The 27411-nt window shown below is 40.3% G+C and overlaps 1 protein-coding gene across 1 annotated transcript in view; it reads right to left on the reverse strand.

The window, feature by feature from the left end:
- Positions 1 to 828: 828 nt before the first annotated feature.
- Positions 829 to 27411, reverse strand: part of cdh2 (cadherin 2, type 1, N-cadherin (neuronal)) — a 62224-nt gene continuing 35641 nt past the window's right edge. The window contains exons 3-16 of the mRNA XM_040143385.1: positions 25425 to 25645; positions 20955 to 21122; positions 19787 to 19942; positions 17912 to 18056; positions 17358 to 17530; positions 15834 to 15971; positions 15168 to 15353; positions 14160 to 14413; positions 13211 to 13353; positions 11777 to 12010; positions 10603 to 10836; positions 10234 to 10373; positions 4968 to 5132; positions 829 to 2335 (exon numbers count right to left, since the gene is read on the reverse strand). Of these exons, the coding sequence (XP_039999319.1) occupies positions 2129 to 2335; positions 4968 to 5132; positions 10234 to 10373; positions 10603 to 10836; positions 11777 to 12010; positions 13211 to 13353; positions 14160 to 14413; positions 15168 to 15353; positions 15834 to 15971; positions 17358 to 17530; positions 17912 to 18056; positions 19787 to 19942; positions 20955 to 21122; positions 25425 to 25645 (2564 nt within the window). The 3' untranslated portion in view covers positions 829 to 2128. The remainder of the gene's footprint in view (positions 2336 to 4967; positions 5133 to 10233; positions 10374 to 10602; positions 10837 to 11776; positions 12011 to 13210; positions 13354 to 14159; positions 14414 to 15167; positions 15354 to 15833; positions 15972 to 17357; positions 17531 to 17911; positions 18057 to 19786; positions 19943 to 20954; positions 21123 to 25424; positions 25646 to 27411) is intronic.

Below are 27411 nucleotides of genomic sequence, written 5' to 3' on the forward strand. Positions count from 1 at the left end.
ATGATTGGACCAGCTGAAAAACAAAAGACAAGTACGGTTCACTGGTTATTCTCTAATAGACATTCATTGGGTTTTGTGTGAGGACTACAAAACCAAACTTGCGCCTGTCTAATTTGGTTGAATTAATAAGCCATGTCCACATCTATTCAACTGGGTGCAAGCATTGGCTCTGTGAATTACAAGTCCCACAGTAATAGAGGAGAGGGGGGGAAAGGAAGGGCAGGTGAAGGCTAAACGACTGACGGTCCGTGACTTTCATCATCCAGGGCACTGTGCACTTGATGGCTGAACAGATCATTACCGCTGCTACCACCACCACCACATGCAGTACAGTACACACGCACACAAACACACACGCATGTCATTCCTGCCTTCATCCTTCCATATGTCCCAGGAGTCCAGATACATGCAGTGTCCCTAGTGGTAGCTTTTGGAGGCATTCTTCATTTTGAGGTCCAAGTCCAATTTGACCTACAGTACTTCACAGTACACATCCCTGATAGCAGACAGGTGCTGGATGGATTTGGTGTTTCCACAAGCTTTTTCCCTTGACTTGGCTTAGGGACACAGATATTGTTACAGAACGAGCGTATTGTTTTTTTCTTAGCCTGTAAGCCACACAACTTATCATCTACAGACTTGTGTGGGCCTCAAGCATTTTGCTTTTTATATAATGTGTGTAAAAAAAAAAATAAAAAAAAAATAAAAATTAGTTTAAAGCTAATGTCCTTTTAGATAGATTGCACAATTCTCAATCTAGTTAGGCCTCTTTCACAATGCTGAGTTTGAGTAAAAACAAATAAATAATGAGGCAGTTTTTAGCTCCAAAATTAGCATTTTTATTTGGATGGTTGGGGTCAAAGATGTATAATTTGTTTTCCAGTACACATGGTTATCCACAAGGCTTAACTCCAAAACCTTTTCCAGTCTTAAAGCTGATTCATTAATTAGTGCCTAGCATGTCATCCCATCCCACCCCCCCTTTTTGGTACAAATTCAACATTTGTGCTGACAAAATCACTACTTTCAATTTTTTATCTATGTGGGTTTTTTTCATGTTTTATACAAAAAAACTCTCTTAACTTCTACACATTTAATGTCACCCAGATTTTTTATTTTTTTCACTTTGTAAATAAATTTGGGAAACAACATTTTTCATTTTTGTTGATAAAAACATGCAAAAAACTTGAATTTGTAGTCCAAATTATACATTTACAAGTTTGGAACTTTTTGCACTTCTTCATATACTACATCAAAAGAAAAAGATAAAGGAAAAAAAACATTATGTACACACATCTTTTTACAGTGAAGTAAAACTTGAAAATATCAGATGATGACTAAGGCAAATGAAGTGTACATAGATTAGACCAAAACAGTTTTTTTTGTAGTTTTTGTAAAATACATCACTTCAAAAAAAAAAAAAAAAAGAAAAAAAATCTGCTACAAAAGTATGATTCATAACTCCCTTTATTTGCAACCAGCTGCATAATTTTAATTTTTTAGTGAAAAAGTCTAGAAGTCTAGCGTACTGTACAGTGCTGCTCTTAATTGTTTTTCTTTCCATCCAAGCTAACAGATGATCCTTCATTTTCTTTGTAGTTTATTTAAATAATCTTCAACAAACAGGAGCGTTGTGTAACCAAAGAAAAAAAGCATGTAGAAGCATACCAGAGTGTAACATACTTTGTTTGAAATCACTCCAAAAGTCAGTACCATTAAAGCCTTGAACATAAAACTAATCATTTAGATCCAAAAAAATGTACAAAAAGGCACATTATATCCCAGTGCTTCTGTACTGTGAAATTCAAGTGTAACTGAGCGCATTCAATACCAACAATCCGAGTGGTGACAGTCCACCAGTGTTCCCTCCCACATCCTCCATAACTGGACCACAGCCTATGCCTAAGCTTTCAACAAGCATATGTATGTGTAGACTACAACAATAAGCCTAGGTTGGTTGTTTTTGAAAAAAATTCTGAATCAATGTTTATTTTTTGTTTCTTTTCTGTCACAGTTCCTTCACTCTCTCGGGGAATATCAGAAGCTGTAATGTCCATCAACAGGAAATCTTTCCTTTTCTTCATTTTTTTTTTTCATCTTTTTATCATTCAAGGAGTGGCTGTGTTTCCTAGTCGTCACTACCACCGTACATGTCTGCCAGTTTTCTAAAGCGAGGGCCCCAGTCGTTGAGGTAATCGTAGTCCTGGTCGCCCCCGCTGCTGGAGGAGTTGAGGGAGCTTAGGGAGCCAGCTGTGGAGCCACTGCCCTCATAGTCGAACACTAGCAGGGAGTCGTAGGGAGGAGCGGTGGGGTCATTGTCTGCTGCCTTGAGTCCCTGTACAGAAGGAAATAAAACCGCGGTTAGATGAAAAGATTAAGCCACGTCTGCACGCTGACACCGTCTGCAACAGGGAGTTGCAGCTCCCTCCCCCATACTGCTGCACACATACAGGCTAATCTACCCTAAAACCAGTCAGTGGTTCTGCCTCCACTTGTACAGGAAATCAGGCCCTAGTGTTCCTGTGAGTGTCCTCTGATTTGGTTGGGATTCTCCTGATGTTTCTGGGATGTAGGATTATCCACTGCTTGATCAAAAGCCAAGACTGAGCATGACCAGCGGCCTCAGATGACTCGACTCGTCTCCCCCTCCCCCACTGACCCCTGTGCAAGGCCTCCGTATCTTGTCTCTTCAGGCGCCTTGCACAGGCAGTACAATTCCATCGCTGATACTTTTTCATCTATAATCTAGATAGCCGTATCTTTAAAATTTCATATTTATATAACTTCTGCCTAAACAGTAGTAGTAAGCACAAGAGTCAACTGAGGCAGAAATGAGAAAAGCATGTCACTAACACATGTCTCTGTGTTATCCTGAGGCCTACGGTGCTGGCGGGTTGGTCCTATTTTGAAGATTGTGCTCGACATTCCCAGAAATCCTTGTTGCCTCATGAGAGGTCCTTATGGATTGTTATCGATTTCAAGCCTCATTCCTTAATGGGACTCAAGAGACTTGATGGATTACTAACTTAGGAGTTTAGATGTGCTTTGGCCATGAACCATTTTGGATCCATGCCTGATTTCTCCCTCTTGCTGCAACAACTGAGGACACCCAAAATATAATGAATGAATTAAAAGAAGTGGAGCAACATAACACAAGAGAAATGATACCTCAGCTCATTGGGAACTTGTCAAAGATTTATTGTTTCCTCTATGCTGCCATTATAGCGCTGAAAAGCTCTCAAATAAAAAGAAGGACTGAATTATAGTGCCCATGCACCTAACGATTATTTTCCACTTGTTAGCTTTCGTTAAGTATTAGCTCAGGGCTGTGGTGCTGATAATTTGGTGGGAAACATGACAGATGGATCGTTCATTACAATTACAACCATAATCGCTCTGCTGCTTATAGCCCCCTCTATCTATGACCACAACCCCACTGGCAGCGTCATACGGTTAAGGCAATCAGTGAACTCAGCGAGACATCTGCTGTGCCGGAGACAATCACAACTCTTAGTGAAATGGTGAACTGTCTTAACTTTTTGGAGTCACTCTGTCCCACAGATAACAAAAGAGATGTGTAATCAAACCCACAGATAACCTTGCCAAGGCTGAAACAAGGCACTATGCAAAACACTGAATGCAATCACTTCAGCTCTGTCTCCCTCTGTGGCACTGTGTCCACCTGTGACCAACAGAGGTCATGTCAATTTGGTGCTAATGTATTTAATGTTACCCCCCTCTGTGGGAAGAGACCAGGAGTTGACTAATAGACCTTTGTTTGTCTGACTGTGAGGTTAAAGTCCTTATGCTAAACCTATGCCTATTTTTTTTGCCCCTCTAATTTAATTAAGAGCCACAAGCTCCTGGGGCATGTGCACATTTCAGGATGAAGTTCAGACCCCCCTCTCCCCTCCCCCAGCCGTCTCTGTCTCCCTGCTCCTCTGGCAGCTAGCCCTGATCAGTTAGGTCAGATTCCAACGCCATGTGAGCACTGGAGCGACCATAACTGAGCTTTAGCAACAGACAAATCTGGGACTAAAAACAGATCAAATTGCCTGGTTGCAGTGAGTGTTATCTGGGTCAGGATACTCAGACTCAAAAAGTCTCAAAGGTCTTGTGAGAATATTAAAATAACAAGTCTGATTAAGGATGGTGAGCATTGTCAAACTGCTCTTTATTTGACGGTTCAAAACGTTAAATTTCACTCCATATCTGCTGTTACGACAAGTGTATTAGGTGTATTCATTACACAAGGCAAGAGTGAAAATAAGTGGTGCCTGGGTAAAGGGATCTGAGAGATAGATGGTCAGGGAGCAGAGCTGAAAGAGCAAGTTCTAATCGAAAAACATGGGCGCTTTCCACAAACTAGGAGAGAACTCCATTTGTAATGCCGTGAAACTCTTGTCTGTTGGCGCTTGTGAAAAATACATGACTGCTCTTTTCATTTTACATTCTCCCTTCAAGCTGGAGTCAATGATGGCCTCAGGCAAACGTGGGCACTCTGAACAGTGCACTCCAATAGAAAGCCAATGTATTGCTTCTGTCATCTCCTATTTCAATGCTGACACATCTATAACTCTACTTTGGCGGAAAGTCTAGAGAAAAACAATTATATCTAAGTGAGTTAGCATCATGTACTTTTCGGGCTTTGGGGAACATATCTGAGTGGATATACAGTATGTGAAGTGAGAAAAGTTTCTACTCTACTGGGAAAAGATGAAAACAATTCTAATAATAATTTATTCAATTTAAGGTAGAGTTTTTTTCTGTCACTACAAGGCGGTGCTTAACTCCCCGATACTGAGCCAAACAGTTTATTTAGATACAAATTTATTATAAGAAAGAATTTCAACTCGAAAATGACATTCAAGCTTTGTGACAGCACCGATCCTTTTATCTAAGCTCTTTTCCCAGCTCCTGGGATTTGATTTCAGTTTTCAATAACTGCTACTGGCTGGTGCTTTTACCTCATTGATGAAGTCTCCGATGTCTCCAGGGTGGGGGGCTGCTGACCTCATGGGGTACTGTGGCTCAGGGTGGAGGGGTCTCTCGTCTAGACGGCGGATTCCCACTGGCTTGATGGCATCAGGCTCTATCGTGTCCGGCTGCTGGAGCTGACTGAGGTCATAATCCTAGGGAACACATAGACAGATGGGAGTTAGCTGAGCAGTGTGGCGGGACCCCAAACTGAGTGTAATTATTTAAATAAGTAAATACATCCTGTGCTGTACAGAGGAAGGAGGAGTTCAACTGAGTCGAGGGAAGATTTTAAAGTTCAGAACACAGCTAGGAGAGTTGAGGGAACACGAGGGAAACTTTAATCTTCTTGTCTGTGAAGCACAAGCCCAGGGACAATTTGACACATTAAAAGATCCAGCACTGAGGGGGGCCAGGCTGAGGACCACATCATACGCTGCAGAGTGTTTGTACTTGTGCAGTGTGCTGCAGGAAGGATGTGCAGGCGACTGTTTTGCTCTAATCAATGCCCAGACACGGGATGGTGGATATGCATAAGCCATTGCTAATCCTATTAACATTACCAAGGCAACCTGAATGGCTCGCAGTTTGTGCAAAGTCATGGGCAGGGAAGGAGGAGGAGAAAGAGTGAAGAGAAAAAAGGAGTTAGGAGAGAGAGAGAGAGAGAGAGAGCCTTGCTGAGCTGAATGTCTGGATGGTATCACGGTGACAGCAGATATGATAGAGAAAATGCCATTTGAGAATCAGGGTGTGTGCCTAATAAGTGTGCATGATGGATTGTCCCTCTTTAGAAGATTTTCAGTAATCCATCCATCTCTAATATCCCCCTTCAAAATTGTCTTTGCTCAGTTGCACATGGACCGACACACACAAAGGCGCACGCACACTCACTCCCAGGAAAAAAAATAAATAAAAGGCGGCAGACGCTCCGATGTAAAAATAAATGTGATAAATAAATATAAACCTTGTGATGATGCACAAACAACCCAGATGTACAAACACGAAGCAAGCGGGCACTTGACAAACATCTACTCAACAAGTATAATCTCAAATCTAAAACAAGCGCATTGATTATTCATGTGAAATTTGATTTCATGTGGAACGACAATCACCCTGAGGCTAGCTGTAGAAGAACAACGGTCATCACACATTATGCAGTAAAGCCATCCATCATCTTCGGTGCATTTCAGTCAGACTCCTGTGTGACCTTCTCTGAGTTCGCACACCGGAGGGGTCAGGAGTTGGTGACAGGAATTGCAACAGAGCCGTATAATGGCTGAACTAAGCAGGAAGGTCTAATGACATACCAGCCCCCGATGGGGATTTGACTCCTCACACTTACACTGGCCTGGTGAAATGGCTGCCCCTGGCACTCATGACCCACATTAAAACATGGGAGACTGAACATGGCTAAGCCTTACACACTTTATCTGTTGGGAGACATAGCTATAGAAATTTAAAACAGAACGGAGTTTATTTATTACCATGCCAACAGAGAGCTTGAAGTCCAAAACCTCCCATCAAATATGAGGTTTTATTTCAGTTTATTTTCATAGAGAAAATAAACTGAATTAAACAATGAGCAGTCATATGATCACACACGTTTTGAATAAACCCCTGGTTATTCGGAGGAGGAAATTGAGAAGAACAGTTAAATCATTACCCAACAACAGTCTGTTGTAAACATCCAGTGCAGTTTACAAAACAGCTTTCTGGTTCAGTTTTGACCGACATAGTTGTGAGTACATAATGGTTTCCTTTGCAGAGAGAGATTACCACCATTTTTGGTTCACTTGATTTCGGCTTAACCTCGGAATAAAGCAGTTTAGACAATCTGGACAAAAGTGCTGTCTTTTTACAACAACAGCAACCAGTTAGTTTAGCTTGGCGTAAAGACTGATTTTGTTAACTTTAGGACAAAGCCAAGCTAGCTGCGTTACCCTTTTTCCAGTCTTTGTGCTAATTTAAGTTTCATATTTACCATATAAACATGGGCACACTATTAATCATCTCATAACTCTCAGCAAGAGGGCGAATTAGCATATATCCCAAATTTTCCAACTACTCTTAAATCGGATCGCTTGTCTTTCTTGCCCTGTAGGACCTAGTAGTGGCAACGTCACCAAGTCTTAGCAATTACATCCTTTTGTACAGTGTTATCATAATTGAAATAATGGCCCAAAGTGCAAAAACAAGCCTCAAATTACGATAAACTGGAATTATCCTGTAAGAGATCTTACAGTTCCTCTGACATATTAAACTACCTCCAGTGACAATACATGAGGCGGTCATACTATCTGCATAGTAGGATCTGATTTCTTTTTGTTCCATTTATTGCATGGGATTGAAAAACAAATCAGAACATATTTCAAAGCATGTCTCCAAAGGCACACTGTCTAAGGTTAATGTGCATCAAATTATTCTGAGTTCATTTGAATAAGCAGAAGACTCCTCTGTGTCTTACATTTTATCTTCTTCACCTGCAAACCTTTGCACAACAACTTCTCAATTTGCTATTATTTCTGCATTATTTTTTCCATGTTCAAGGATCGCAGCCAGATCAGCTGTCTGCCTTGGATGAAATGAGTGCTTCACAAACCAATACAAACCAGGGCAATGGCAACAGCAACTAAAATCATATACTCTGAGAGCGCCCAATGGTCTGACACTTCAATTTCCTTCCCAGTGGGAGATAGGGAGAACAGAGGTGGGCATTATAAACACCACATCGCTAGGAAAGTCAGGTCCATTTTTTACCCAACACTGACTCCCCCGATTCTGCAGACAAGGCCATTTTCTCCTGGCGCCGTGCCCTCCTCTGCGCCAATCAAAATGGAAGCTTGTTTTCCCTCAATAAATTGTTGCCTTCGTTTGCCTTTGAGGACTGTTATATCATGCAACAGTTTCCTTCTCAACATGTTCTGGTCCACATGTTTGTGCATTTTGTGTGTGAAAGTGAGGATGTGAATGCACAATAGGGTGCACTCCCTCTTGTCTAATTACTGGCAGATGTATAATGGCTTTCCAGTCATATTGTTACCTTAGACAGAGCTTCATTATTGCGCGACAGCAGATGTCTGTCTCCAAATGACATCAGCTTACAAATTACAAGTTTCCGAGGCTAATTTGGCAGTGTGCTGGGTCAGACCAGGGTCTCCAACTCATTTCTGCTATACCTAAGCCACCGAAGCACTTCAGCCAGTAGCAAGAAATAGCCCATTTGGAATATTACTGCCTTTTTTATGAAATGATTCCGTTCTGCTAACAAGGGGTCATTAGGACAATTGAATTTGTTTCTGTATGTGCCTGATCAGTGCAGGGGGATACAGAGATGTGACTTCATTGATGCCTGTGGCACTGTGTTTGTGTCTGGGTTGTGGAGTAGGAACCAGTTCTAGCTGAGAAAACATTTCCAATATTTCCAGAACCGATTGGATCAAAATGTGTTTGCCTTATTGATTCCGGGTTTTCGATTCCCAGTTCGAAAAAAAAAAAAGCCAAGAAACTACTCTTTCCTCTTTCCAATGAAAACTGTCTCACTCCTCATTGTTAAAGACTGCGGGGTGTATCTCAGAGTAGCATTAATGAGCAGGAGTAACACTAGATAGGATGCATTGTAAGTATGCAGTATGTATACTTGCAGAAAATGACTAGGTGGTCCCCTTTGTTCTTATGCTGCTTCAGCTATACACAAACTGCTACTGTGCTGCAAAGATGTGACCTGAATGTTTCTCCATGACAAAGACCACACACTTGCCTTATGTCACCCTTTCAAAAAAATGTCACTCTCTACTGAGCTACCGAATCTAGGTAAAATGTAACAAAATAATAATAAAAGACCCTGCAAACCAGGTTTCAGATCTTAAGCATTTGTCCATTAATGTAAACACTCATGTCTAAATGAGTAATACAAAAAGTTTAACTTCAGGCAGAATAGTATTATTTAGATCAAATTTAACACTCAACAACTCATCTTATCTGCTTCACCAGGATTGTGTAAATTGGATTAAAATTGACAGAGGCCTGGCAAGAAAAAAGCAAAACGCCCACACACCTGTCGTCAGATTCTGATTTAAATGTTGTTAAATCTCGACTAGTATTCACAATTATTTGGCGACTCCCTCCAAACCAATGAGACAGGGCATAGAAAAATGCAGCAGAAATCTTTCAATTAGAATAACCAAAATTGTTCTTTGGAGGAAATAAAAGTGTTAATGTAGGGTAAGCTTATAGTAAGGAGTAAAGGTGGAAATGGTTCACAAAATTCACGGTTTGGTTCATATCACAGTTCAGGGGTCAAAGTTTTTGGTGCGGTACGTTTCTGGCATTGCCAATTTCGCCATGCTTTTCATTTATTTGACCAAAAATAGTTTGCCTTAAAATTCTGCCTTAAAACACTTCTTCATTATCTAATCTTAATTAAAGGAATAGATTTTCTATAAAGTGCAAACAAAAAATGCAGCTTTTTTTGTGGGGTGCAAATTATAGACTAAGGCCATCGACATAGAGTGCAGCATAAACCAAACACACACTATGCACACTGTTTCAAAACAACACTGCTCTGTAGGGCTGCTTATGTTTCGTTATAAACACCTCCAGTGCTTTAATTGTGGTTTTTTGCCCTGTCTGAATCTGCATGGAAAGGCTGTTTAAATGCTGCGTGGACAGGGAGTTGCTCTTTCCTGACTTTCTTCTCCTTGCGCTGTCAATGGACACACTGGGATGATATTCTTAAATCGCTCATCATATTGGAAGTATTGTTTCTAGCATAAGCAACATGTGTTGCACAGTGCTTACATACAGTTGCCATTTTATCCAACACGTTTTTTCCCCCTTCACTGTCATAGCTAACACTAAATTAATGCTCCCATACAGCGGACCGAAACAATGCTGGCAGATCTTCTAAGTCTGTCTTATCGATTGTCATTTCCAAGACTAACTGACAGTTGCCCTGGACACTTCATCCGCTCCAACTGAAAGTTTCACTAGGTTATTGGTGCTAGGCTTTTCTCCCCCGAATAACTTTATTTGAAGTTTTTATTTGCTGCGCATGCCTCATAGCCTATTTCAAATGAAACGAGCAACGTATACATGCCCTGAAACATGATTAGCGAACCAAACAGGTTGGATTTGTTACTCAAACCATTCGACCTCTAGTAAGAAGCTGAGTGAGAAAATATGTTTTCAGGGCCTTTAAAATGACTCAAAGAATTTTTAAGGGGTCTACACTGTTTGTGTTTACCACATGATTCTTACCTGGTCCTCCTCTCCTCCACCTTCCTCGTCATACTTGAGAATGTTGTCTCTCACATCATCCTCGGGATCAATGAGGAGCTGCTTGGCCTGACGCTCTTTATCGCGGCGCTTCATCCAAACAACAAACAGCAGCACGAGAACTGATAGACGAGAGAGAGATCTCATATTACAAAACATATTAACTTACATATTTTCATACAAATGTAATCGGATCCTATGTTTTAGAGCTTTGGTGGGGGCCTGATCAAGGCCATCTTTTTGGTAATCCTACAGTAATCTAGTAGTATCTCGGATAATGTTTAGCTGTCTTTATAATCCGTGTTTGTGTATGTGTGATTTGCTGTTTGAGAGAGGCACTGAGACACTCACTGAGGAGGATGATGATGCAGAGGAGGATGGATATAATGGCACCCGTGCCCAGACCGGCGGCCGTAATGTGCTGCTGGTCAGTGCAGTCTCCGTTGATGTCACACTGGCACACTTTAATCCGCAGGTAGGAGGTGTTGGACATGGGCAGGTTGCCTGAGTCTGTGATTATGATGGGGATCTCATAGATACCACTTTCAAGGAAGCCAATCTTCAGGCTCACCTGAGCATAGTCACCTGAGAGACAGAGAGGAGAAGAGACAAAAAGAGTGAGTGACTGATCTGTGATGGCTCCTTTTCAGAGGAGTTAAACATGAAGTGGTGAGTATAGAGATTAAGCAAGTTAATGTGATTAAATATAAAATAACGTTTTTTTTTGTTTTTTTTTAAGCAGGTAAATCTTTCAGAGGGGATTAAATCAAAACTCTAAATAGTTGTTTGTATAGACCTTGTTCACAGTATGATTACACACTTATTACCAGAAATATGCAGCATAAATTCCTACCTGGAAGTTGCATCAGCATATCTAATCCAAAACATGGTCAGGATTTAGATTTGGCGCTTAAAATCTACTGAATACCTTTTGATAATGCTGCTTAGGCTAAATTCCCAGCTGCCATAATCCAAATGCTATTATCCTATTAAGACATATTCACTGGAATTCTACTCACACTATCCAATAGCTAACACACAACAAATGAGTTCTTCCACTCGTGTATTTCTTCAAATTAGCATAAACAATTAATGACTGCTTGGGAAGGTTAATATATTATTATACTGTGGATCTCAGCTCTACCTGACCCTTCTGCAATGTGCTATTTACACATTTTTTTTTAAATGTTGCTGAGAGGGATCACAGATCAAAGTCTCTAACTTTAATCACTGAACAACAGACTGCTAAATATTTTATATATTTTGCTAGAGATTTTACAGTTTTCTTTCCAATTATTAAATGCCACTGATTGAAAAAGGCTGAAAATGGTCATATTCTTTCCTTTCATTTTCCAGTAATGAATACAAATGGAGGCCTGTGGCAAAAAGATGAATCAATGTCCTTGGACAGGTTATCTCAGGCATTTCGCAGCCCAGGGTTTTGCTCAAATGTACAGTGTAAGCAGCCTAATATGAATTTAATGAGAGTTACTGATATGAAAATTTTGTGTGTTCAGCGTCTTACCACTGATTCTTGTGATGGTCCAGTTTCTCCGAACATCAGAGGGCCTGTGGGCTAATTCAAAGGCAAACGGCCCTGCATTTGGGTTCAGGTCTCCATCAAGTGCGGTGATGTTGATGGCATTTGGTTCTGGCTTTTCACATATCTCAGCCTCCTGAGGGAACACCTTGGGAGCGTTGTCATTGATATCCAGCAGGTAGATCTGGAGAGTACCTGTGCCACTTGCTGGAGGTACACCTGCATGGACCATAAAATCAAACACACACACACACACACACACACACACACACACACACACACACACACACACACACACACACACACACACACACACACACACACACACACACACACACACACACACACACACACACACACACACACACACACACACACACACACACACACACACACACACACACACAATATACAAATTTATGAGAAAAGGGATTTAAAAAAAATTCCACATGGATAGCAATATATTGAAATTCCAGTTCTCATTTTGCACTCATTATGCACTCAACAGAGAAAAGTAAAGTATTAAGTTTATTCTTTGGCTCTCGTGCTATGAAAAGACACTCTAAACAGCTATTTACTCTAGTGGGAGAAGACCAAACCAAACTGCATACTGAACTGAGAATCTAATCTCAAGTGAGGAGGTAGACCGAAAGACAGAGATATCAGAATATTTGGGTAGTGTGTGTGTGTGTGTGTGTCTGAAGAATGTCTTCCTGACGAAGGACACGGGATGGGAATACTAAAGCAGACAAACAGAGCCCACTGTCGCTCCTCTCAGGCTCCTCTATGTATTCACTCAGCTAAGAGGCTTTTTTACCATTCAGGCCACGCTCAAAGGAGCTAGTCATCCAATCCTGACCCATTAATGCTGAGAAACCTCTTTATTGGTAGAGTTTTTAAGCCTATTGGCCTAAGCTATGCTCCGGAGAACAGGGTAAACCTGAACAGAGGTAAATCCCACCAGCGCAGGGAAGAGGTGAATGTATCCACATGCTGGATGGTTCTGGGATTGCTACCACATTAACCTTCAACTGAGGTGGTCAGCGTTCCAGACAGGCCAAGTGCCTGGTTGACCTTCAAGCATGGAGGATATCTTTGTGTGTGTAACTGAGGTAGTTTTTTTTTCCTTCAACAGATGCTGTGCATTTGTGTACTGGCTTCAAGTGAAAAACATCACAGAGGTACTCAAAGTGATGCTAGGTGGAAGATTGACCTTTGAGAGGTAGGCTCCTTTAGACATCCACTAGACTTCCTTTTGAAAGAGAAGCATTATATCCTCCTGAATGCTCTAACAATAATGGCCTGGAATAGAGTGCTTGTGTAACACTGGCTAAAACACCTAGACCACATAACCGGTGCATCACAGGAGCTCAACAGTGTATTTTTGGCATATGCGGTACCACTTGAATGGTAACATACCACTGTCAGAAGCCAGGAATGTTGCATTGTACAAACTGTTCTTCACAAAGGGCGACTCTCGGTCCAAAACAGCAATTGTTGTGATACGACCAGTGTTGGGGTCAATCCTTAGCCAGTTGGCTGGATCTGAGAGTTTGGAGTATCTGGGGGAAGGAAAAACAAAAGGTTTACACATTAATTCATAATTGGGAATAATCTGTGAGCTCTTTTTAAAATTAGTATGAAAGTTTTTAAAAGCTCCAATTTTGTTTTGTGCAGAAAGAAATCTATCTGATGGATTTGGTCTCCATCTCCAGTTTGGCATCTCTTTCTTCTAAAAATGCTTTTGTTTTTATTTGTTTACACAGAATAAATATTTTAAAAGTCATACATTTTACATAATTATTCTAACTTTTGAGAACAGCTTCTCAGGGGAGACCAAACTGGTGTGTTGATATCAGTGGCTCAAACTAATTTGTAAGACAAATTGTGGAATTACAAAGCTAGCTTATTTCAGGCAGATAAACTCTTCCACGGCTAAACAGCTGTGAGGCAGGACTTCTGATTATGTAAAGGAAAAAAATATGACTTGATCAACAAGAATGAGATGGAGACATGCTAGCTGCTTAGTGTTGAGAAAACGGCCAGGGTGAACAGTTATCTTAACCGATCATGTCACTCTAGTGTCACACCTGGGGCACTACATAATCAGTAATGCACCTACCAGTGTCCTCATCATATTTGCAGCAAATTTTTGTGCCTATTTGTGCAATAAAACGTGATTTAAACATCTGTGCTGTATTTTTAAGAGGGAACAGGCATTCAAGGAAATGAAGCTAACTTTAAACATTGGAGGAATTCATCAAAGTTTGCACATCTGTGAAATGGACCTGATTTCCTTGAAGATGTTTAATGTTTAAGTCACACAGCTCTCAAGGTCTTTTTTTCCTTTTTTTACTGTAAAATCTACCTGATGCTTTGCTGCATGAAGCGATCAGGATCCTGTGCAGTGAAGGTAGTCAGAGTTGACTCAGGCATCAATCCCTCTTCCAGTTTAATGAGTTTGGGGTTGGGGTCGAAGTAGGGGCTCTCGTTGACATCTATCACTGTGATGGAGACGGTGGCAGTGGACTGACGAGGAGAGTGGATGCCTCTGGCTAGGGGGACCTCGTTCCTCGCTTCCACTGTCAGCACATATACCTTACTGCTTTCATAGTCAATAGGCTGGAAAACAATAAAAGAGGGTATACAGAGAGTGAATCAAACATGATAATGCGGGATACATTAAATCACATTACACTTTTGGTTATATGAAAGTGGTGAGAGAGCAATGCTAAGAATGGAAGCTTTTTCTTCCTTTTGCCTAAAAAATATTATTGTGAAAGCTCACTGTAGACAGTGATATGAGATAAAGAGACTATCCTTTTGTGGTCAGTTGAAGGACACACAACAGCAAGAGAGCTGCTGTAAAGGATGTGAAACCAACAAATTTAATCAGAGATGTGTTCTGAATTTTAAAATTGTGCTTTAAGTTTTAATCATGCATTATGAAATTGAATTTAAACATAATTCAAGATGAGAATTTGCTAGTGGCACCACTCTTACACCACATTAAGCACTGTCAGTAAATTAATCTTAGTAAAATCAATAAAATCTTATCAGTGCTAACCTCCTGTGAGTAGCTAAACACAAAATGCTTCTACCCTTCAAACAATTGAACTGGACAGTTAAGATTATTAATTTGTTTTCTTCATTAACAGGGAGCAACATAACATTTAAGACATCTTCACTTCTATCAAATTCAATGTACTTAAAGTTTCTGAAATGTAATAAATATATTCACACAGAATATCCTAACTGACAGAAAATAATGCAGAGCCGACCATCCTGCAAAAGCTGCAGCCCTCTCAGTATAGCATCCATACATTTACTATGCATCTCCAAGGGACTGAAAGGCAGGAGTTTGAAGAGGTCTTACCTTCACGACTGTTACCAGGCCCTCATTAGTGGTTGGATCAGTGGGCACAGAGAACCCGCCAGTGGGGTCGCCCCCAGTGATTTTGTAGACAGCATTCCAGGCCGGTGTGTTGGGCTGATCCTTGTCAGTCACTGTCAGGTTGGCCACAATGACATTCACACGGTTTTCAGGCACCTCGCCGAAAAACTGCATGAATAAACCATGAATGTACAGAACAGCGAGCTGTTAGTGATACTGCTGTGGCAGCAGAAAACACACCGAGCCTTGCCTTACACCGCTCAGCAGGACCAATCTTGGGTAAATAGACATCTAAGGTAACTTATCATGTCGTCATGGTCATCTCAATCCCTGTCCTCCCCTGATAGCACAATAGTAGCATTACAAATTTCAGTGATTCGCAAGCACAGTAAGTGCCTCTTTCACTCAGGCAGACATCCCCGTAGTTGCATGGTTCAACATTTCAGGGGTGATATAACACTTTGCGCATGGCTGGCTACTTGTACATCTGTATGGGTTTGGAAATGCTGGGCAAGCAGAACCAGGTAGGTGAGCAGCAGTGACGATTGAGTGCATTTATCCATACTGGGGGGAAATGGGGGTACTTGTGGTGCTTCCCTTTCGCTAAGATTACTGTGTTGTTGTCTTAGATATGAATTTGTTTCTTACCGTCTCAGCAGTAAACTCTGGCGGATTGTCATTAATATCACTGACTCTGATGACAGCAGTAGCAGTGTTGGAGAGGCCGTACATGGGATTGCCCTCCATGTCAGTGGCTTGGATGATCAGTGTGTACTGGGGCACTTTCTGGAGGGGAAGAGAAGAGAAAAAATAACAGGATCAAAACACAAGTCTTTGTATGATGTAGCCATTTTTAACGGTGATGTTTGCTGTGATGTTATTTTGATCTACTACTACTATGTTGAGCATTTTTTTATGTAAGCAAATGAAGAAGGATAAAGCAAAAAATTAGAAACACTTTAATATAATTCAGTTCATTATGAACTACAACAAAGCAGCCTCAAAAATGACCTCACAGTTGAATCAACACCTCCCTGACTCAATGTCAGCAAAAACTGATCATTATAAACTCCATGAAGATTTATTTCTGGGTGATTGTATTGGATTATGATGCGCTTTACAAGTGTCCCTAATAAACTGGTAACTCAGTGTGTATGAGTATTAATGTTTTCAGCTAAAGTGATACAAATCTGAACTGGATAGCTTCTTAATTATGATGACTAATGGTGGCTTTTTATATAAATCTGATTTATTCCCTATGGGGGGGGTGTGAGTTTATGAGTGGATGTGTGAAATTTACACCTCTGCTATGTACACCATCATGTAGCTAACAAATGACTCTTTTCACATTAAAAGCCACTCAGGTGACGGACCAGTTGCTACGTAATGAGAGTCGGGCAAATTACTTTCATGGTGGCAACTGGCAGACATAAAACGGCGGCCCCAGGGCGGAAGTGATTGAGCAGCCACCTAGCCAGATTGCCCTCACTAGAATTGCACTAAATTGGCTCCAGGTTTCTATGTTATTTTATTTATTTTCTCAAACAGCCGTGTGATCCAATTAAATGAAAGAGTGGTAGCATTTACAGCATGGGGAATAGAGAGAAAGACAATGCAAGTAAAGCTACTGCTTAAGCAAAAAAAAAAAAAAAGGCAGAAGGCGAGAATCAGGGAAGGAGAACATTTAGCTGTTCAGTGATGCATGCTACCTCCTTGTAAGAGTAAATAAGTGTGAAAGAGCCAAGTCCATTTCTACTTCTCTTTAGTTGGTAATCAGAATAATTCACTTTGGCTCATTAGTTCTCCGACAGTCTGGATATCAGCAACGATACTCAAGCTGTGCTTTGTCATCATATAAAAAATGCACAGCCCATTTATGTAAACATGGAAATGGATATGTTAATTTATATCTACAAAAAGCTGCTAAAACAAGATGAAAATGAATTAATATAATGAATTGCTAAAGAAGGTTTCACTTAAATGCCGATACTACAATTTTATAGTAAGTCTACATTCATAAACACTAAATAGGGAGTGGATTGGCAATAACATTAAAGTGTATGAAATCAAGAGAAAGAAAGCTATGTCATAAACAGATGTAGGAGAAGGTAAAGAGGAGGAGAGTAGGAATGAAGGGCAACACAAAAAGAAAAAGGAAAAAGTGCCAGTCACCTCTCTGTCCAGGCCTGCCGCCACTGTAATGATACCTCCAGTTTTATTGTTGATGGTGAACATATTGGAGGTCGGACTCTCTGGATTCTGAGACAGGATCTTGTAACGCAGCATCCCATTAGCTGTTTTGGGGTCATCTTTGTCAACAGCCGTTACTGTCATAACAAATGTTCCTACGGTATAGAAAGGCAGAGACAAGATGCAAATACTTTAATTTTATCTCTCCGTTTATTTCTTTTTTTAATTGCCAACCAAAAGATGGTAGAAGTTGAGTGAATGGTGCAATTTGAACACTACTAGATTTATAGTTTTGCAATATAGACATCCAATTTTCTTTCTTGTGATCTTAAAATACCACTGATCTCTTTAATACAGTAGAAGCAAAGTTAACAAAGTGGCCACCCCAAAAGTATGCCATCAAGTATGCCAAGTATGCCATCAATGTTTTTTGATCTGCTAACACTATGGCAACATGGGGAGGTGGAAACTCAGACTACAGTAAATTGTTTGCTCATACAGTGTGGTGCTGTGCTTGGTTTTTTGAGGTATATTACCTGGCTTGGAACCCTCTGGAACAGTGCCGTTCCAGATCTGATGGGTGAACTCGGGTCTGTTGTCGTTCATGTCGATTACATTGATCACAATGTCAATAGGGTTTTCTACCTGGTTGCCGTTCAGGTCCACTGCATGAGCTCTTAGCTGAAGGAAAACACAAAGACATCTGGACTGTAGAACTGTTCAAGCAAGGACTATTATCAACTGTGCAAACAACATTTTGGGAGAAACCACTCACTGAATATAACCCATTAAACTGCTGTGATAATCCTTAAAATCATTAAAATCTTTCAATGCATTTAGAAAGCAAAACATAGCAAATGTTCAGAAAAATCCATTTATTCAGACCAGTGTGACCAAGAGAGGAATTATCTTTGTAAAGTTTTTCCCACTACCAGCTCTAGCATGTGCAGCAAAGAAGACAAACAGTGACTAGATTTAGTCTGATACCTGTCGGAGTCAACAAAAACACAAGCATTTAGCTTCATTTTTAGAGTTGTCTTTTGAATGAGATGTACTCTTAATTTTATTCACTACTGTTGCCTAACACTGGGTCAGCATAGGTTCAGTTCTGTTTTATGAAAACCACTCTGATCTGCTGAATCTTTTTGCACTTCAGCTGCATTTTTTCCTACAAACACATAACTGCAAGTCTGGCGTCTAACACAGGACTCATACTCTAGAATATATATAAGTAATACAGTATATATTTAAATTCTAAAGGTTATGTACAGTATACATGATATGCCTGTGCATGTTTACCTTACAGTCTAGTTCAAGTGTACAGTGCATTCAGAAAGTATTCACACCTTGACCTTTTTCACATTTAGTTATGTCAGAGCCTTGCACTAAAATTGTGAAAATTAATTTTTTCCCTCATCAATCTACACTCAATACCCTGTAATAATCAATCTACACTCAATAGCCTGTAATGACAAGCAAAAATGGAATTTTAGAAAAAATTTTGCAAATTTGTCAAAAAGGAAAAGCAGAAATATAACATTGACATAAGTATTCAGACCTTTGCTATGACATTTGAAATTTATCTCAGTTGCCTCCCATTTCTCTTAATCTTTGAGATGTTTCTACACCTTGACTGGACTCCGCCTTTCACAAAATTTGAAAAAAAGTTGAAGGAGTCTGAATATTTTCTGAATTCACTGTATATAATCAATGAATCTATGTTACAGTGTCAAGTGCATAAAGCAAAATCAACAGAATAAATGAATGGAAATAGGGGGAAATTGGCAAACTCACATATCACTCAAATATAACAATACTGAGCTGCTCCTGTATTGCTCTACAGGTTAAAGTTCACATACGCCTTAAATTGAGCAAGGAAACCTGTAGAGCTTTTTAGTTGTGATAGTCTTTTGTGACCTAGAAAGATCACGTAAGTAGATTCTATTTCATGAATACATTGCATTATTTTATCTTAACTACAATCTTGCTTGATGCCTACTAGTTTAAGTTAAAGCACATGAAAATATAGCATTAAAAATGAAGCTATACAATTTAAAGACCGTAACAATGTCATGGAAAACCACTAATGAATAAAGCAGCTCCAGAAGGAGCTGAGGTTCTCGTAACAAAGCTAACACACACTCAATTGACTCAAAAACATCACATTAAATCCTTTAAATTCTCAGACGGATAAGTCAGATTTCCTGGGAGACCCCAGTTTTTATTGAGTCTAAGGAGGCTGTTTAGGCTACACATGACCCTTGAGCACATGCCAACTGGCAGGAATGTACAGCACCGCCAGAGAGAACACAATTCTCTCGATAAAGTAGGCTAGAAAAACAATTTGCAAATTACAGAGATATCATTACAGATGATTTTTTTTTTTTTATAATCTATTGTGTCTGACTTACATGGAAGCTGGGGATGTGCTCTCGATCCAGGGGCTTGTTGACTGATAGCTCTCCAGAGATTGGGTCGATGATGAAGATACCAGTGGGGGGCTGGTCAGCGCCAGGGCCTGTGACGCTGTATCTGAGGGACCGGTTCTTGTCATGGTCCGACCGAATCTGTGGGTGTTCAGATTTGTTAGTGAGTGCTTCACAACAATGTTAACTGTGTGCATTCTGTTATTGTTAATATTAAGTAAAATAGTCAATTGGGCCAGTATAGTGGCCAGCAGGTAAATCGGTATATCACAAAATTTAAGGGATCCTTATCGAAAAGGTTTGATTATGTTATGTGGTTATGTTTAAAAAAATGTAATCTTTTGTTATCAGATTTTTTGTAAATCAATTATTTATTAAAATTGCCAGTAACCTCATTTATCGCCTAATCATTTCAGCACTGGTTTAAAAATAGATTGCTGTGTAAGTAGCATATAAAAATGGTATGTGTCGTTGTAGTATTGGAGTTCTGTCTTGGCTGGGCTTGTGTATCCTGTTTGCCGTGTAAGCTGAGACTATCTTATTACCCCAGATCAATTCTGAGCAAACAAAGTATTTCCTCATCCCAATATCATCCACTAAAGCCCAGAAACATCCCATCTAATATGGCTGGATTAAACATAAAGCATACAAATGGCATGTATAGGACTTAACACTGGGTAAAGCAAGTCAACGTAATTTGCTGAAAAATTATCTGCTTCTACTTAGCTGTCCCAAGTATTGCTTGTCCTCTGTCAGCCACACACACCCGGCCCCAACCAGAGAATTGTTGCAAATGAACTGGGCTGTGTGAGTCTTTAAGCCATGATAAAAGGACTATAAATTCTCAACAGGCAACCAAGGAACAATTGTGCTGGCACTTCAGATTTTGCTCTGCTTCTAAATATTACTATTGGTACTGACTGCCCCCTGAAACAAAAGATAAATACTGTAGTGTAAAAAAGAGCCGCGACCTTTAGGAAAGTACTGTATATACTAAGCATTTCCTTGAAGGCTGAAGTCTCGTTTCTGTGACCCTCTGTGTGAGAGCTCAAGGCAACACAGACCAACAAAGTTGTCAGATCTAGCCAAAACATTTTCTTTGAAGTTGTAAGAGTGTGTGTGTGCATGCATCTGCTTGGGTGAGCTATGTTACCCGGACAAGCTCTTGCGGGAATGGGCCTCGTGAGTTCTCTGGGACATTGATTGGTGGGATGACCCAGTCTCTCTTCATGCGTTTGAGTTGGCTGTCCATGTTTCTTGGTGGAAACACTATTTCCTTCAAATCCTTGGACCTGACTGGAGGGATGGCAACTTCCTGGACCTGTGAAAAGGAAATGATTTGGTTCAAGAGCTGGGTTGTGTTCACATCTATGTAGTAAAATATGAGTATGTACGTTTTTAGCCACGCTACCAGCATGGCTCTATGGATGGCAACGTTGGTTGATCCACCTAAGACTATTTCATGGATTGCGATAAAATTTTTTTACAATCATTAATGGTTTCCAGATAATTATTCCTACTGACTTCGATGATCCCCTGACTTTACATCCCAATGAGGTTGAAATTTGTTGTTTTGAGCAAAAACTCTCAACAAGTTTTGTCATGTCATTTATGTTCAGTGCCATGTATTAAATGGTAGCATGTTAACATGCTAAACTAAGACGGTAAACATGTTTAACATTATACCTGCTAAACATCAGCATGTTAGCATTGTCACCGTGAGCATGTTAGCATGCTGACATTAGCATTTTGCTCAAATCACCATTAAGTACAGCCTCACAGGGACGCTAGCATGGTTGTAGATTCTTGTTATTATGTTTACCCTGTGGGAATACAAGCATTAGTCCTGATCATGCAATTACTACAATCAACAGCAGCACAAACCAGTCCACTTACTGGAGAGACACCTTACTGAAATGGTAGGCTGACTGATGACCCTTCCCATTTGGTTATATAAAAAGGAAACTGGTGTGGTGATAAAAGGAAACATGCTGCCATTTACTGCAAACCTAACAAGCTCTTTAAAATTTCATCACCTGTTCAACACCTATTCTAAATGTATGTTCAATCAAACAATCCATTATTTTATGACTTCCTTTGTAAATTAAAATGTCTACAGTACAACATGTGACGATATGCCTTGAAACACTTTGGTGTGGCTACTGCAGCAGCCATACAGCACCAGCGCTGGCTTGCTTTAAACGGTACACCTCTTCTTATGTGCTGATAAAATGCACCCACACAGACAGACCAGCTTCCATAATGGATCTGCCATCCTCCCTCGGCTGTAATGAATGAGATTTGAAACAAAGGAGGATGGTACCTGCAAGCCAGACACTAAACACACAGATGGCTCAAATTGCCTATGCTGCTCCAGAGACTGAGAAGACTGAAGTAGTGCCAGAGAAAGTTGAAATAACCTTGAACAAAAAAAAGGTAGGAAAGAAAACAGAAAAACAATATGTAAAATCCGTCAATGTCAATGAATGATACCTGGGATTTCAATTGAACACGTCCCTTTAAGTATCTTCCTTACTGTTGCCTGTAATTACTTGAATGTTGATTGGCTGTGAGATAGTCAAAGACCAACAACTTACTACAAAGTGTCCTATGCATAAACAGAAATTAATTACCACCTTATATCGTGACCCATATCCCACATTCCCCCTCGCCCACCATCTGGGGAGCTGTCGGAGAGCTTCCTCTAATCACGTTTGAAATCCGATTATACTGCTTTCACACATTGGAAATGCAGAGAGGCAAGTAGAAAGATAGCGAAGGGGCATGCTTCAGAAATATCTATTACCCTATTAAAATGGGTGCTAGTGATAGCAGTAATTATTTGCAACCTACATCTGGAATGACGAATGGCATGGAGGGTTTGTTCAGCCCAACATGCATCTATCTCTGGTGGGCTGGTGGTCTGCACTTTGATAATATAATTGAATTGTAAAAACAGAAACAACAAAAAAAAAACCCAGACATTTGATTGTGAAAATTAATATTTGATTGTGGAAAAAAAGAAAGCAACACTAATGTAGCTGCCTCATGAATTCTTGCGTGGGACTGGGCCGTTGCACTGAATGCACTGCATGACAGACAGGAGTCAACACAACGTCACTTTCATTGATTGAAAATGAAATGTAGGTCAATCTGAAATAAGCGAAATAATTCAACAAGAGCTGTGTGGTAATGATGGCAGAGAGTTCATAACCCAACTTTGCCGCATAGAGATTGATTTGTTATAAGAGCAATCTAAAAAGCCCTGTCTGTAAAAACTTCAGAATTTGGTCAAGTCAGTGTTTTTTAGAAAGAATAATCAAACGTCAATATTGGCCAGAATAGACACTGCTAGTATGCACCCATCCACACTCTCCGCACCCTCTCCATCTCCTGACTAGAAGTCTACATCAGAATCCAGTAGAGTGTTGTGCCGAGTGATGGCCCGAGCATTTGTGATTGTGCGTAAAGAATTATGCACGTGTATTTGCCCTTTTAGGACAATTCTGTTTCCAATTCTGAAACACTTTCTATTAGCAGACTGTGGTGGAGAAGAGGTTATAATCGAGGTGGAGATAGTGGATGAGGACACTCTCATTGTAATGACGATATTGTTTGACTGTCATTGATTAAAATGTTTCCCCAAGGCTGCAGCATTCATGGCACTAATAAAAAAAAAAAAATTAATCGCTGATGTGATTAAGAGATGCATTATGATTCATGATAATAATTGTGCTGGGGGGGAAGATAACCGCTCATGACCTCATAAATGTGCAAGATACGGTAAAGTCACTCCCTGATTTCATTATGGACAAATCAGGACAAAATCTAACAACTCTCAACAGATACAGATCAGCATAGGATAGCAACACGTGTTGAACCCATGTGAGATTCTGACTACTACTTAAAATTCTAAAAAAAACCTGTAGAAAGTCTATGTTTACCTTTTTGGGACAAGTATGTATTTGCCATTGACCAACCAACAACATTGACTAATGGTATCATTAAAATCACATACCTGCAGGAGTCCCTATAGTAAATGACTGTCAGTGGCTAACGATGGTGTTTTGAAAGCCATGAAATCATTACCAGCTACAAGTTTAATTTCGGCCCAGCAGACCACTGCACCTGCAGCACTGACAGCAACTACACAAAACCATCGGTATTAACTTTTAATCTGCACCCACATAAAATATGACGCCTTCTTTTCCAGAGATTATGTGCTGCACCACACATTTAGAAATAGCCACTTGTGGCCATTTGTTTAAGTGTATTACAGAGATCAAAGCGAAAAGCTCATTGGTCTTTGTAAAACAAACACGATTACTACATTTGGGGGTGTTCTTTAAGACACCGGATGGCTAATGATCTAAGATCTTACAGCAATGATTATTAACATATGCACATAAAGGCTCACTTACAACCCTACAGAATGGGTCAAGATAGAGAGTAGCACACACAGTTGAGAACAGCATACGTGTGTCTCTGTGTGTGGAGCGTCCTGTAAGTTTAACGTGGCAGATATTATCTAATTGAGCAGTATCGCATAATCCATTGGCATTGAAGTTAAAACCTCTACAATAACACAGCCTTTAGAGCTTCTTTTCATTTCCTGGTTACAAGGCAGACGGATAAAACATGTGCAGTGCTTTTTTTGTGCACTTCCTCTGATCCTTGGCCAACCACAATGTTGACATATGAGCACATGGTCATTCTAACTAATTGCAGATGACTGCACAACACATCCAGGGGAACAGTTAGAGCGGCACTCTACAGCTCAGACAGATGTTTCCCGTCAAGGTACTGAAAGAGGTGCGTCCCCTTTTGGATAAGGCAAAACCTCACAATCACCAGGCATGCTCACTGAAATCACCTTTATGTGGAGCTATTTTGAATCTGCTCTTGCTACCTCTTTCAATGACCATTTTGAGTATATATTTGTGCTCCTAGTAAATTGACATTAAATTTAATTTAGCAAGCCTCCATCCAATCTCTCAGAACAACTTCTACAATTTTAGGCATGGTGCACACAAGAGGACTTTAAAATCTTAACCAGTTTAAAAAACATGGGAGACCCCTGACATAATGGCAGCTTTAACTCATTTTAAATATTTTAATTGTACGAAGACACATGCCAAGACGCAGGATGTCAGCATGGCTATATATTTCGCAGTGTGACCTGGAGGTGAATTGGAAATAAAGTTTTATTGTTAGTCTCAAACGGGGCTAGAGGAAGTAACTGTTAGAAGCTAACGTTATTGTTATTACAGGTACACAGGTAGAGAGGAGAATGAAACCTTTCATCATTAGAAATGTTGTCATTTTAATACATTCTCTGACATTCAACTGTTATGGAGATGCCATGCCATAGTAACAGTACTACAGGAATACCCCCACGACTGTTGGGATGGGAGAATCTGACCCAAAATCTGCCCAATTATCCACCAGTGTGGGGCCAGCATTAGGGAACTAGTCATCTGTGAATGTGCTGTCTGTCTAATAACCATAAGTTATTTGATATGAGGGCAGGATTGATCACTCCGCCTTTCTACAGCAGTAACATCAGTCAGACAATTGGCAAAAAAAGACAGAAATGTTACAGAAGTGGTTGAGGTCTAGTCACCTGCTGGCTGGATTGAGTGGAGGGCATCAGCCTGACTTGGGTCACCCATTGCTGCTGCGTGGTGGAGTCACTGGCTTTGATCTGCAATGGTGACACAGGGAGTGTAGAGTGCTGAAGAGTCCTGGCAGCATAAACTACTCCGTTTGCCTCTATCCGGATGTCAGAGGGGTTACTGCATTCAAACCGCACCAGACCGCCTCGGCCACAGTCAAGAAACCTCACTGCAAGAGACAGAGATAGATGGATGGAAGTTAAAACATTACCCTAACAATGAGAGAGAAACCTGGGAAAAAACTACGTACATAGACAAAGGGGATGGAAGACAGACAGACAGACAGAAGGTCCACAAAGGTTTTCTGATTCTCCTCTTCGCTCATACATTATTCACTTCAAGCTATGCCCCAAAGGTATTGTTCAAAACAGGTGCAGTGAAGGAGAGAGTTGGAGGGAGAGAAAACTAAATAAAAAAAAAGGAAGTGTTCCCCTTAAGGGCTATTAAAAAGAATCCAAAAACCCAAAACAATACATTTAAAACCTGATGTGTACATTAGACTGTCTAAATACTTTGCTATGTTTGAATTTGAGAAAATATTTAATAATGTATAAACACGTTTAATTCTGCTAGATAAGTCTCATTTCATTTTCAGCTAAGGCCGTTGTATGCTAGCTTTGTCCCCCATGACAAACAGGGATGCTTCTGCGGATGAGTTCCGATCCTCAATTCCCCAAGAGACAGAAGTAAGTGTATGTGATGTTTATTTCATCAGCATAGTCACACAGAAAACACACCAAAAATCATGCAGAAATATAGATACTGCAAACAGGTGGCTCATGGGGGCTCGAGTCCCACAGGTGCCTCAGTGGCAGTGTTATAACATCGGTTCATGTTACAAGTGAGTGACAGTAGAGCACAGCCTATGTTGTTGTATACACACACACACACACACACAAACATACTTCGGCACCTGAGATCTTCATTGTGTTATCCTTTTGTGTGGCTATGTTTCCCTGGCAGGCCCACCTCATGTTTATAGCACATAAAACGGCATAAAGGGAAAGATAAAAATTCCTCCCAACCACAGAGACCACAACGTTACCATATATTGTTTGTGTGGAGGCTCTGCTAGTGCCACTTTGAATTATTAAAGCAGATGTGGAATTACTTAACAAAAGCCTTGAAGGCGTGTGCCTAATCTTCCTTTGTGCCGCTACCTTGGGGACCTGCTGATGTCTTCAGAGTATCATCTGCACTCTGAGTGCATCGAGTTCCTCTGGGTTTGGGGAGAGGATGCATCAGCTAGATCAGCTTGGGGTCTAAAAGGAAGTCATACATTTACCCCCAGACCTAATTTAATATTATCACCCAAACACTAGCAATCAATTCTGCCAAAATGCACCACACCCTACTACTAATAAATCTCTCAGTGTTGAAAGGAGTGAATTCAACACTTTTCCTGCTGCCGTGAACAGCAGACAGGGCAAATGTTTTCAGGCATGTGGTTCCGGCAATGACAAAGATGTACCTGTTTTTTCAGTGAGCAACTAAAGGCACAATGGCTGAACGCAAGCCAGATGCACAGGAAAGGGAAGGCAAATCTTCCTTTTAAAAAAAACTATTATTGAAAAGTGAATGCGGGTAAAGAAAAGCGTGGAAAAAAACCATATACCACACCAAGCATCCTATAAAAACTAGCATATTTTTGATGTGAGAAGAATGCAAGGGAAAGCACAGAGAGAGAGAGAGAAAGAGAAAGAGAGAGAGAATGAATCAAAAATATGAGGTCGCCTAAGGAAAGTTTGGAAATTGACATACAGTGTAATTACAATGTATTCATCCTGATGAAAGAAAACTCAATCTTACTCTATTTTATCAAAACACAAACAGGGAGAACGAATCTTCTGCAAGGACCATGTGTTGCACTCCATTACAGCCTGCTAAAAGATTTAAACACTGAGAAAACAAGAAAGCAGCACTGCAAATTTTTTT

This window comes from Xiphias gladius, chromosome 14 (genome assembly GCF_016859285.1).
Source record: "Xiphias gladius isolate SHS-SW01 ecotype Sanya breed wild chromosome 14, ASM1685928v1, whole genome shotgun sequence".
Classification (NCBI taxonomy): domain Eukaryota; kingdom Metazoa; phylum Chordata; class Actinopteri; order Istiophoriformes; family Xiphiidae; genus Xiphias; species Xiphias gladius.